General features: G+C 30.7%; 1 protein-coding gene across 3 annotated transcripts; it reads left to right on the top strand.

The window, feature by feature from the left end:
- The first annotated feature begins 651 nt into the window (after window positions 1–651).
- LOC147800846 (charged multivesicular body protein 7-like) lies at window positions 652–7,493 on the top strand. 3 transcript variants are annotated; one of them, XR_015431039.1, is made up of 3 exons: window positions 652–1,240; window positions 2,524–2,705; window positions 7,086–7,493. XR_015431039.1 is itself a non-coding variant. In XM_087156232.1 (2 exons), exons 1-2 carry the CDS (start codon window positions 972–974, stop codon window positions 2,615–2,617), a joined length of 363 nt encoding a protein of 120 aa, XP_087012358.1. In that variant the 5' UTR covers window positions 652–971; the 3' UTR covers window positions 2,618–6,169. The 3 variants fall into 3 exon arrangements, 1 of the variants encoding a protein (XP_087012358.1); XR_015431040.1 differs by lacking the exon at window positions 7,086–7,493 and adding an exon at window positions 5,599–6,169; XM_087156232.1 differs by lacking the exon at window positions 7,086–7,493 and having other exon boundaries at window positions 2,524–6,169.
- The last annotated feature ends 4,833 nt before the right edge of the window (window positions 7,494–12,326 follow it).

Raw genomic sequence — 12,326 nt, 5'->3', positions numbered from 1 at the left:
ATTACATTATTTATATAGAATGCTTTTCGATATATAAGATATCGTTTAAGGCAAGGTGTTCCCGTCTACGTTCTTTGGCTTTTTCAGCCTCGGTAAGTTTCGGCCTTGGGCATCGTTTTTATTCCTGCTTCAACTCAGTTTGGACCCTCTTCATTTGTGATATTCACCTGAATAAGTATTGATTGTTGTTGTTGTTGTAGTTCATTTACGTCGCACTAGAGCTGCACAATGGGCTATTGGCGACGGCCTGGGAAACATCCCGGAGGATGATCCGGAGACATGCCATCGCAACTCTCATCTTCTGCAGAGGGGATGGCACCTACTCTTCGGTAGCCTGACGACCTGCACGCGAAGTCGAGCACTTTGCTGTAGAACAGTTTAACAAAGACCAATACCGCACACCCTCGGTCCCTATGCAGACTGATCCAAGTAGTCACCCACCCGCACACTGACCGCAGCCAGTGATGCTTTACTTCGGTGATCTGCTGGGAACTGTGTCCTTACGATTAAATGAACAAATCAATCAACCAATCAATATTGTAGTTGAAAAGTGAGGACGCTATGAAGGATAATAAAATAAATAAATAAATGCTTTTGTTTAAAAATGCCAAATACGGTTTTTACTCGAAGCAATCTTCTTTACGAAAGCTAGCGCTAAGCTCACTCCATCCTGCTTTCAATTCCTATCAGATTAGTCAAATATAAAAATTCTTCTACTTACGCTTTTAGCATCATTTGCTCTGCTGCTTTCATATTTCGTAATCTGGCAATCTTATTATGAAAATATTTTAAATCATTCTTATGTTTTTATTTCAGTGTTGTCTTTTTCTGTGGTATAGCAGAAACCATAATTATTGTGGTTTTTATCAAGTACTTAAGACTTTAATGAAATGATTGCTTCACAACATACTCAGTTTACATAGTATATCTACCAAATAAGTTTTACTTGAGTTCCTCCTAGTGCTGTTAACATGATACCTGAATTGAATTTTAATTCTTCTGATTTTCCTAACACATGGAAAGATGACATTCGTATGAATCTTTTGTTTGCTCCTTTTCGCGAAAGATTTATAAATCCAGAAGGTTGGGATGGGAAAATGAATTTTTGGACGACTACCATACAAGAACTTTGCATTAAAAGTCAATCACCTTTAATATCTCAAGTTTCCTTATGTGCTGCATTACACAGAAAAGGGAAACAACCGCAATGTCTCGATGTTGTTCTGGATAATATGTTCAGGTACTATTTTTTCTTCATTTGTCAATTTAGGTGTATTAGGGCGGATTTGTTGGCCACTCTTTCTGTATAAGGTGGGCCCACTTTGCTACCACAATAAGGACTGATAGTACAGAGAAATGAAAGGGACAGTTTTCCTTATTGTGATTTATAGCGGAATAATCGCCAAGTCTTGCTATCTTGCTGGCAGCGTTCCGCGTTAAACTGAAGAAAAAAATTGACAGAAAGGGACCAACTCGAAAAGTGTAACTCATATTCACCCTGGGCAAACATCTGCATGTTTTTTGTTTTTGTTTTTTAAATTACAAGTTTAAAGTATATTTAGCACTCTGGTGGTCGTAGTTGGGGTAAAGATCACAATACAGAAATATCCTTGAAATGAAAGAACATACATGCCTTGTCTGGGGTTCAAACCCAGACAAGGCAAGGTATGTACACAAACCTAGATTTTAAAAAAAATTATGCTATCCAGCATATACAGTGACCTCTCATTTATGTGAGGGGGGGCATAAGCATGTAAAAGTCAGGGATGAGATTTTTCCCTTTTTAGCTCGCTTTTGTCTCTCGAATTTCAGCCTTTTTATCAAAAACTCCAATTCTCTAAACGTTTCTGGTTTGTTTTTTTTAAAATAAATAATAATCTTTTTCTGAAACTCCATTAAGATTGAATGTGAAGATTGGATCATTGGACCAAAGGTTAGTCCGTTTTATTTTTTTTGCTCACTATTCATACATGATCCATGAAAATGGTCAGTTACTTTAAACAGGATTTGTGTTCCGGAAAAAATCTGGATTTTTCGCTAACAGTGATCCGGAAATCAAAGGTCCAGGCTTTTCAAAAAATCATTGATTACGGAAGTTTCCGGAAATCAAATTTTCAAAGGTGGAACTTAAAAACACAATTTATTTTATTTGTAAGTGAGAGCCAGATACTTTATAAACTTATATTCATGATTAATATTCAGTTTTATCAGTAAATAGTTATTATAATCGTGAACTCAAAAAAGAAAGGCATATTTGTAAATCTTAATTACTTCTCCAGGTCGTCATCGGTGAAATATTGAGAAAAAGGAAAGAAACCTTGTTTAAATTTCTTTCTAATTTTTCAATTTAACTGTTTGTTTTTTTTAACTCAAGAAATTTTCCGGAATTTTAACATGGGCTCACAATCTGTTTAAAGAACTTTGGGATTATCAGGGCTCTGTTATACTTAATAAGATATTTAAATCTTTGAGTTCAGCGTAAAAAGTAATGCCATAATGTTGAATTTTATTATATTTTTATAGGCAAGGACTCATTCTCAGTGTTGATGAATTTAACAAAGCGGCGATTCTGAACCAAGGATGGATTCGTTGGGGCTTGAACGTTCTTGTTCAATAAACTGTTGTCTGGGGTTTTTCGTCTGTTCAAAGCTTACTGAGTTGGTCTAAAAAAAGATGCAACGTATGTTGTACTTTCTGTAGTGAAAGTACGTGAAGGTTTATTATATTACTGCATTGGTTATTGATATTAATTGATATGTATTCTTACCACCATGACAATTTATGAGTTAATACACATTTTTCACTGCAGAGAGTCAGCAATATAATGTATTAATGTAGTTACTTCAGACACAATTTCTAGTATTGCATCATAGTTACCAACTCTAGAGGATTTTCCAATAGACTACTAGATCTTGCCAGTTTCTCCTGATCTACTGGTTTAATTAAAATTCTCCTGGTTTTTGTACATTTTAGAAATTTCCCTTAAATTGAGTAAGTTTGATAAAAAAAAATCCTTATTGAAATAGAATTTGTGGGCAGATTATTGCTTGAATATTTAAATAAGTATTACTAATGCATAATGGAATTGAACCTCTACTATAGAAATCAGTTCAAAACTTTTTTTTTGTTCTAAAATGTTCAGTTTATTTTTATTCTGAACTCTCTTTCTAAATTTAAAAAAATCTTTAAATTAAATGTGTTTTAATATTCGAAATGATGAGTAAGCATAATACATAACATTTTAAGTATGTTTAATATTTATCATAACTGTAAAATATTTCAGTTTCTCTATTGTGATGACTATAAAAATCCCTAAAATTTCCTATGTGTAAAATATTTAGAACATCATGCAAAAATTATCACGAAATTTATGTTATTTCGTAAAATCTACTGGATCTTTTTTCCTATCCATGCTGGCAGCAATGATTTCATTTATTTCCTTGTAAACATTATTTTAGATAATAACAGCAAAGAAGCAATTATAAAAAATAAAAATTCTAGGTATTTAGAATAACAGAAACAAAAAATATAACAATTCTAACCAGGGTTGCAAAAAAACCCTGGTTTTATTGGGCTTTCCTGGTTTTTCATGTTTTATTGGGGTTTTTTCAAAAGAGAGGGCAGGGATAAATACTTTATTTTAAAAAAGCTTATTTTAATATTAATAATAAGTTTAATTTTATGAATTGACTTAGCATATAGGTAGTTAAAGTGTAATTAATACAAATAAATTAGTGCAAAAGTCTGAAAAGTTTCTTCTTACATCACGATACAAAATGTTATATCTACTCACATATATCACACATTTGAAACTTATTTTAACACAAGATTACTTTTTACTTATATTTTAATCTTGGAAAATATTTAAGGGGGGAAAAAATTTTGCATTGAAAGCGAATCAAAGGCACTGACTAATCAATGGCCTTACTGTCAAATCTAGCCAGCCAGGTCCAAATCTGGCTCCAACACACAGTTTGTTTTTTCACCATAGGTTAATTTTTTTAGGTTAGACTACAAATATGCTTCAATAGAAAAGCTCTTTAATATAAAAGAGGATAAAAAATAAATCAATTTTAGAAAAACCCACTTTAGGGTGGATTTGACTGGGTAGGTGGATTTTTTTGCAACCCTGGTTCTAAATTAATGAAATTATTCAAAATTTTTCAAACAAGTATAAATTTTTTTACACACTGTATGAGGGATGTACAAATTAAATGCGACCATTCACGAATCCACCAGAAATTCAGTAGTGATATCAGCATCATCATATGTAAATTTAAAAGAAGCCTGCTCATAGCTTGTTAAACAATTTATACAAGAGCATTTAAAGTGTGTGTGTAAAGTGATGTTGGTGATTTGTTCTTACCGGTGCATGCTTGTAACAGTCCCATCTCATCAGTCTAGGGTAAATTTACTACCGTTTAGCGGTACCTTCACAAATTCAACTTTAAGAAAAATGGTTATTTCACAAAATACTTTTTTTTTTTTAAAAAAAAAAGCACATTTTAAGATTTTCCTTCATGCCTTTTAAAACTTTAGAGTAAAATTGTCTTTTTTTATGAGTAAAGCAGTCGTAGTAGTAAATGATTGCATGCTATAAATTTATGTTTGAATATGTTTTTCTTGTTTTCAAAAAATCACTAAAAATCTTCATCCTTATTTATACTTATAAATATTTAATTTTTGCAACTACTCAGTATTAACCGAGTACAACGTCAAGACTTGTATGAGCATGTTAATATTAAAAATCTGTTCTTTTATCTCAATATGCTAAATGTGTGCTGAGTACTTGGTAAAATACTAATTAAAATGATATTGTGTTGATTTTTTAATTTTCATAAATTATTTCTTAATTTTCACCAAATAGACACCTTAAAAAAAAGGAAAGAAATCTAGACAGACCCCTGCCCATATTGCTATTAGCTAATGTGAAAATCTAGTTATTATTTTACTAATACATGGTTTTATTGTATTTTTAGTAAGTTTGTACTTTCTAAAAGATACTTTTTGACATTCGATTTTTCTCTATCATGTCAAATTGTAGGAGAAGACATTTCAACAAATTTTAAGAGGTAGACTCTTTACTTCCTAGGTTTATAAAAAACATTTCTATTCAGAATCTTGATAAAAAAGTATTTTTTGAAAAATATCTCTATATATATGTAACATAAAAAGCTTCAATTAATCTTTTTATGTTAGTTCTTTTCTGTAAATCCTTTTATTTTACTTTATTAATCTAATTGAAATGCTTTCTCACACTTTTAAATTCACATCCTGTCCTTAAATCTATTTTTGGCTCAAGCATGCATTTAATTAAAAGCAAGATATTTCCCCCTTTGCTCTCTGTTGGAATTGCTCGACCTATTTGATAAGCCAATTACGAGTACTAAGATTTCCCTAAAACGAAGCATATTACGGATTTACTTTGCAAGATTTTCCCTAACATATAATCTAAGAGCACAAATTTTCGTGACCACTTTTATGACTGCCTTCTGCCTAATAATTAATAAATAAGTTTTGTATCCTCCTTACCTGCCTAAGACCTGTTTTAATCCTTCCACTTGGCAACGACGTTATATAATATATTTATTTTTTCAGGGTGGCCACCCACCTGGAAAACCTGGAATTATCAGGGAATTTTTTTTATACTGGAAAAAACCTGGAAAAATCTGGGAAATTTGGATAAAAACATGGAAAAATCAGGGAATTTTAAAGAAAAGCTGGAAATTTTTTCTTTGATAATTTTTTCAATTTCACTAATTTAAATCTTTTACTAATTTTCTTAATTTAAATTATTTCATCTATTATACCCACTTTTTTTTGACGGAAATGTATCTCCAAACAGTTGAACTATCATCAACTGAGCGATACTTTGCTTGCATCAAAATTTGCTCCATTACAGCTCTCTTAAACTAAAATGCCACAAAAAATTCTTCCACGGTTGCTGAACGAATGTAGAAATCTTTGACCACTATGGGACTGTGCAATTTAGGAAAGATTGTGGTGGAGGTGGAAGAAGGGATTAGGATATTAGCTTCTGTTTTTAAATTCTGTCTTTAGGCTGAATCCATTCATGGCTCAAGTTTCTTGAATGCTTTTGTGGCAATTTTTTCTCCATGTTGACAAAATGTTTTTGTATTTTTAACTTAATAAAATTCTCTAAAAATTAGTTAATTATAATTTAATAATAATGCTTTTGTATTCCCATTCAAAGAAATCAGTGAATTATTTTTTCTCAGCAAACCAACCGATCACACATTTTCTTACAATCACACATTTTCAGCAATGTTTGTCGACAAATTGTTACAACTGTTGCATTAATGCTAATTTTTTCTATTTCATTTTAACCTTTTATAGCATATTTTAATTTTAAATAAAAGAGTTTTTTTTAAGAACTAACTATACATTATTTAATTTTACTTTTTTGTTGATCAATATATGATTTTTGATTCAAAATTTCGTACCAAAACATAAAAATAAAAAAATCTTGCCAAATTGTCAAAATAAATTTTTTTTCAAGATGATATGTTAAAAGAAAACATTTTGAATAAAATATTTTATAATATAGACACTTTTCTTGTACACATCCTACACTTTATAAGAAAAAGGAAACAAAAATCTGGAAATTTTAAGATTTTTTTCGGAAAATCAGGGAAATTTGAGTGACCACACTGTGATTTTTTTTAAGTCATGATTGACTTCTCACTTATGCACCACCCCTTTTATGTACCTTTTTCATTTATATGACAGTTTTCAATGTTGCATGCTCCTTATATGGGAAAATAATGATAATTATCGTCCGTTTATGCGTCGCTCTAAAAATAAATGTTAAATTTTGGGATGAAATTTTCCTAAAATTGCCGGGATTTTTTTTTTTTTTTAAATAGAAGAAAAATATAGTCCATTTTTTCCCTTGAACTTTTTCATCCTTGTTTATCAGAAGACAGTTTTCCTACAATTTTGAATAGGTTGTCTTATTTCTTACAAAACTCACCTTGAAAACCCATCCATCTTTAAGGAAAGAACCAAATGCTATTTATTTACTTCTATTTTATATAGCTGGAAAAAAAATTCTTTTGTTTTAGGACCTTGCTGCTAAGCTTTTAAAACGATATAGAGATTTAGTTCATACAAAATGGACTGATACTGCTGTTTTCCTTGATACTTTACGGGAGGAATGTGAGGATATCTGTCCAATGCAAAGCTTCAATTTAGCCTTAATTCAGTCACAAAATGATAGAAATGCTGTAGTCTTTGAACAAGATGGAAAAAAGGTGTGATTTTATTCATTCTATATGTAATTTAAATTGCTGCTGTATTATTTTTACAAATATCTAAATTACATACCTTCCAAGTCTCCTGTTTTTTAACGGAGACTCCTGTATTTTACCACTATCTCCTGTTTACGTGTATATTCTCAAATTTCTCTGTATTTTTTAAGAAATTTAAAAAGAAAATTTTGGGGATAAAATATCAACTGATGGCTACTGCCAGTACTGCAGCATGTTAAGTGTTAATAGTTTAAGTCAAGCCGTGATAGCTCAAGGGATAGAGCGTTCACTTTCCAATGAGGTGAACCAGGTTTGAATTCCAGCGATGACTGGTCAATATAAAATCCACATCCAGCCTGCACTGACCACAGTGCTGATGTAAAATATCCTCAGTGGTAGACGGATCACAGGTTAGAGTCCCCTTGCCGTCAGGCTGACTGTGAGAGGTTTTCGTGGTTTTTATCTCCATGTAACTCAAATGGGGATTAGTTCCATAGAGTTATAAATAAGAAAGAGTGGGCATTCATCCCCTTCCCCATTAGCGCGGGTGAAGTAACTGTCAAGGAGCGGCGGCCATGTTGGTATAACCAGAAACTTCGCGGAGCCGCTCAAGTTTCAAGAAGAGTTAGGTTGTTCTTGACATTTTCTCTCATGATTGGAAAATTTCGAAAACGAGATTGAAATAGTTTTGTTTTTAACACGCAGCACCTTTTTTCATTCAATTTTTCAACATTACTTTATTTTCTTCTTCCCAAAAAATAACGTAATAGCTCTATTTTACTACTGAATTAAAAAAAAGAACTTTACAGCAGTTTTCGGGAACTTAGGTTCCTTTATATTTTATCTAGGCATTAAAAGTAATATATTACTGTTATTTAAGGGGGCAGCTTTCCAATTAAAAATTTATTCAAAGAATATCACTTTAAAACCACACTATTTTGAATACAAACAAAATAATATGAAATGCACTTTTCTTTAAAGTTAGAACATTTAAAGGGAAAAATATTGGTTTGTGCTAGAAGAATAGCAATAATCAACATTAAGCCATTTGAATAAACACTTGGGTAATAAATCTAGTCCATAACCTACTGTTTATTACTAAGCAGAGAAGTCTAATTTATTTTTCTTTTGGGAAGCACTTGATCAAATGAAGTGTACAAAACTGTAGTTTACAAATAGCAATGTAAAATAACTGTGTATTTATTTTTAAAGGTAAATACCCAGGATATTTAATAAAAAGGAATATTTATTTTCCAATAGAGGTTTAAACTCCACTCATGAAATACTCTGTCTCGTTCACAAAATACATGAAGTGTTGAGCAAATAAATGCTCTATAATAAATGCCCATGCATTATTATCTGTAATGAATGCTCTATAATAAATTAAAGATTTGAGACAGCAATTGAGATGTTAGTAGAGGAAAGTGGAGGCTCAGATGAAACAAATTTTAAGGTTTTTAAGGATTTTTAAAAGATAAAATGAATACTAAAGCCTTTTTATAGCACATAGAAATCCTGCAAAATACAAGATTTAAATGTCAGCACTTTGAAAATACAATGAGTAAATATATAATTACTTGCTGCTTTTTAGGAAAGAAAGTTATGTTAAGGGAATTATATTTAAAAAAAAATTTAAATGACTTTTAATAAATACAATAGTTTAAATTATATAAAATTGTTAAAAACCACACACAATCTCTTCTAGAACACTTCAGTAAACACAAAAGAAAAAACAAGATGGCCAAGTATCAAATTTATTGTCCACTGAAGTTAACTTATTTATTACTCTATGGCAGAGGTTGGCACCCAATTCTCTTGGCGAACAGTATTGATCCAGGAAACTCGCCTTGTTCCATCTTTTGGAAAACTAAATAGAAAAGCAAAGAATAAAATATATTGCTATTAGTGTAAAAACAATTAAGAAAGATCTAAACTCCAGGTTAACCCATTGTTTTACAAAATATCTTGTACTCATTTTTTAAAAGTTATTTTTTTATATTTGAATACATTTTAAGAAATCACCAGTTTTTGATCAAGAAATAATTATTTCTCAAATACAATGTTGTTTTTTTAATATACACAATATTTTTAATATTAAGAAATTGCATATGCAGCAGATTATTAACATGAAATATCTTTTGTAACTATCCATTTTTTGAAAACATTCATAATATTTCCACATATTATACAGAGAGCATCAACTATAGGGTAAATAATTAGTATTTCATAGATGATATGCTGTTTTAAATGTATTTATTTTATAACAGATTAAACAAAATATGAAAAAATTGCAGATGCAAAATATTTTTTTTCTTCTAAATTTGCTTTGACATTCGAAATTAAAATTCTACGAACAGATAGCCTACATGCCGAAAAAGTATTTAACAAAAGAAAATATTATTTGAAAAATAATATTTGAACAGTTATTTTTTTCAATCACAATTTTCCTTTTTTATTTAGTGAGAAGAAATGCATATACATATACTTCAAGTGTGATATTATCTTAAATAACTTATATATACTCATGTTTTGAAAACAGTTTATTAATATTTGTAAAATATTATGTTGAAAGCATTTTCTTAATATGAAATTTTGAACGTTGTTAACAATTTAAATTGCTCTATGCACATCATTTTCTCCGATACAAATCTGAAAACCTTTTTGAATGCTAGATAAAGTATATATTAATAGAATTTTGCATGAAAAAATTCAAAGGCAAGTATTAATTTTGCAATTTTTTTTCTTCTTTTTGGCAATATAAGAATGATATTACAGCATTTCTATTACAGTTTCAGAACAACAGGTTAAGGATTGAGAATTTTCGTCTTTTGTCGAAAAAAAAGTACTGAAACTTTCATGTTATACAGTATTTATTCAAGAAAAAGCGAAAACACTTGTCATTAAAAGTTAATTTAGTGAGCAAAGAAAATTAAGGATAAATGAACCCTTAATGTTGTTAAATATACACGATTTTGCAAAGTCTCAAATTGAACAAACAAGATCGTAGTTTTTACCTGTGAGAAACAAAATTTTACCTGTGCCGGGAATTTTCTTAGATGTCCTATTTGTGCAGTTAGCCGCAACACAGGAACCCATTACGTACTGATTTCTTTTCAACAATAGACTAATTGCTAAAATAAAATCTATTAGTCAGTTTGACGAATCTTAAAACACATACAGCTCTAGTTCAATGAAGTTCGATTTGTTTTGGTTCAGTGCCGTAACTTCGCCCCTCGCCAATTTTTGGCGGGGGCCCTTTCAAAAACTTTCAGTACTCCATCTCTAACCGTCATTTTAGCTATTTATGTATTATGTTAGCGAATATATTTATGAAAACAAGTTATTTGTACTCATATAAATTGGATTACAAAACATTGTAAGTTTTAAACATGACAAAATGCAAAATTTCAGCGAAATCGATTAATCCTGAGAAATTGAATTTTAAAAAAGGCTTACTTATAAAACTCGATTTCTCAGGAACTAATGCACTATTCAACCAGTTTCGCTCAAATTTGTATTTTCCATGTGGAATTAGATACTTTAAAATGATACACAAAAAAATATTACCTTACGATTCAAAAGTTTTCAGACTATTATTGTCCCAAAGGGAACTGATCGTTAAGACACGGTTTCTAGCAGATCACCGAAGTCAAGCATTACTGGCTGCGGTCAGTGTGCGGGTGGGTGACCACTTGGGTCAGTCTGCGTAGGGACCGAGGGTGTGCGGTATTGGTTCTCGTTAAACTGTTCTACGATAACGTGCTCGACTTCGGGTGCAGGTCACCGGGCTACCGCAGCGGGAGTTCCATCCCCTCTACCAAGGATCAAACCTCAAGGGATGTTTCCCAGACCGTCGCCAATAGCCTATTTTGAAGCACTAGTTGAAATGATCAACATCAGACTATTATTAAATAATAAATATTTACTAAAAGTTATTTTTTGCATAGAATTATTTTTAGATAACAGAATTTTATAATCTTGTGCAAAATTTTTTTAATTCCCTTAAAAAGCTCTTGATCTGTAGTGAAATACAAAAAAATTAAATTAACATTTGGGGGTCCAAACTTTGGATAGCTCACCCGACCCAACTATTGGGACCATATTCCCCAGATTACAGCTACCTCCTATATTACGGGGGTTAGAAAATCGAATCTGTTGAACAAAAGTTATGTTTATTCAGAGAAAGTATGTTTTTGTGTCTGATTGCGTAACTTCAAATAAGATATCGTGCACTAATTAATTTGCATATTTGATGTCACACCCTCGAATTATTAAGATGGAGTCCTAGAACGTGAAGATCCGATCATTAAATCAAAAGTTATTCAGGGTGGTACTTTTTTGGTTCACTGTACGTAAATGTTACCAATTTACGACATGTCACCGAGGAAATATGACTAGGGAGAAAATAGCTATTCATGTTGTCTACTCCTGTCTTTTCCTCCAAATATAATGCTAATAATAAAATATCAATTTTATAAATCTCTAGAATCCGGTTACTATATCGTTAGGAAGGTCTTTTCAAGACAAAGCCATTATAAAAATGAAAATTATTTTTTAGTTTCAAATCTAAAAGTTTTTTTTTATCGCGTTATGGAAACTGAAGGAAATTATAGACTTTATTTTTTTTTGCTATCGGCACATGTACCCACATTTTAAAAAGTCCTAATTGAAAAAATATTCAGAAATTTTTTCTCTATATAGGGTAAACCAACCAGTGAAGGAACATTTCATATATATTGATTAAAAATAAGAATTTGAAAGTTTTTCTTTAGATTGATTGGTAACAATAGCTTACTGCCTAACAATAGGAAGTCATCTAGCAATGTTTTGGATTACCTGGTCAAATAGACTTCTCTGGAAAAATTTTTGAATTTGTTATTATCTCTGCAACACCTTGTTTCTTTGAAAGAATTATAAGGTGAGTGTTTGTATTTATACGTTTGAAGAGGAATTAATTGCATGTAATAGTTTTATTTTTCTCACTGTGAAAAAGAGAATTCAAAATATAGTTATTGAAGTTACGTTTTATTTTTTTTTAATCATCATAGCATAATA

This window comes from Parasteatoda tepidariorum, unplaced genomic scaffold, assembly GCF_982258835.1.
Source record: "Parasteatoda tepidariorum strain Cologne lab strain unplaced genomic scaffold, Ptep-v5.0 scaffold_12, whole genome shotgun sequence".
Lineage (NCBI taxonomy): Eukaryota > Metazoa > Arthropoda > Arachnida > Araneae > Theridiidae > Parasteatoda > Parasteatoda tepidariorum.
Note: the sequence above shows the minus strand (reverse complement) of the source record. Positions and strands in the feature narration are given on the sequence as shown.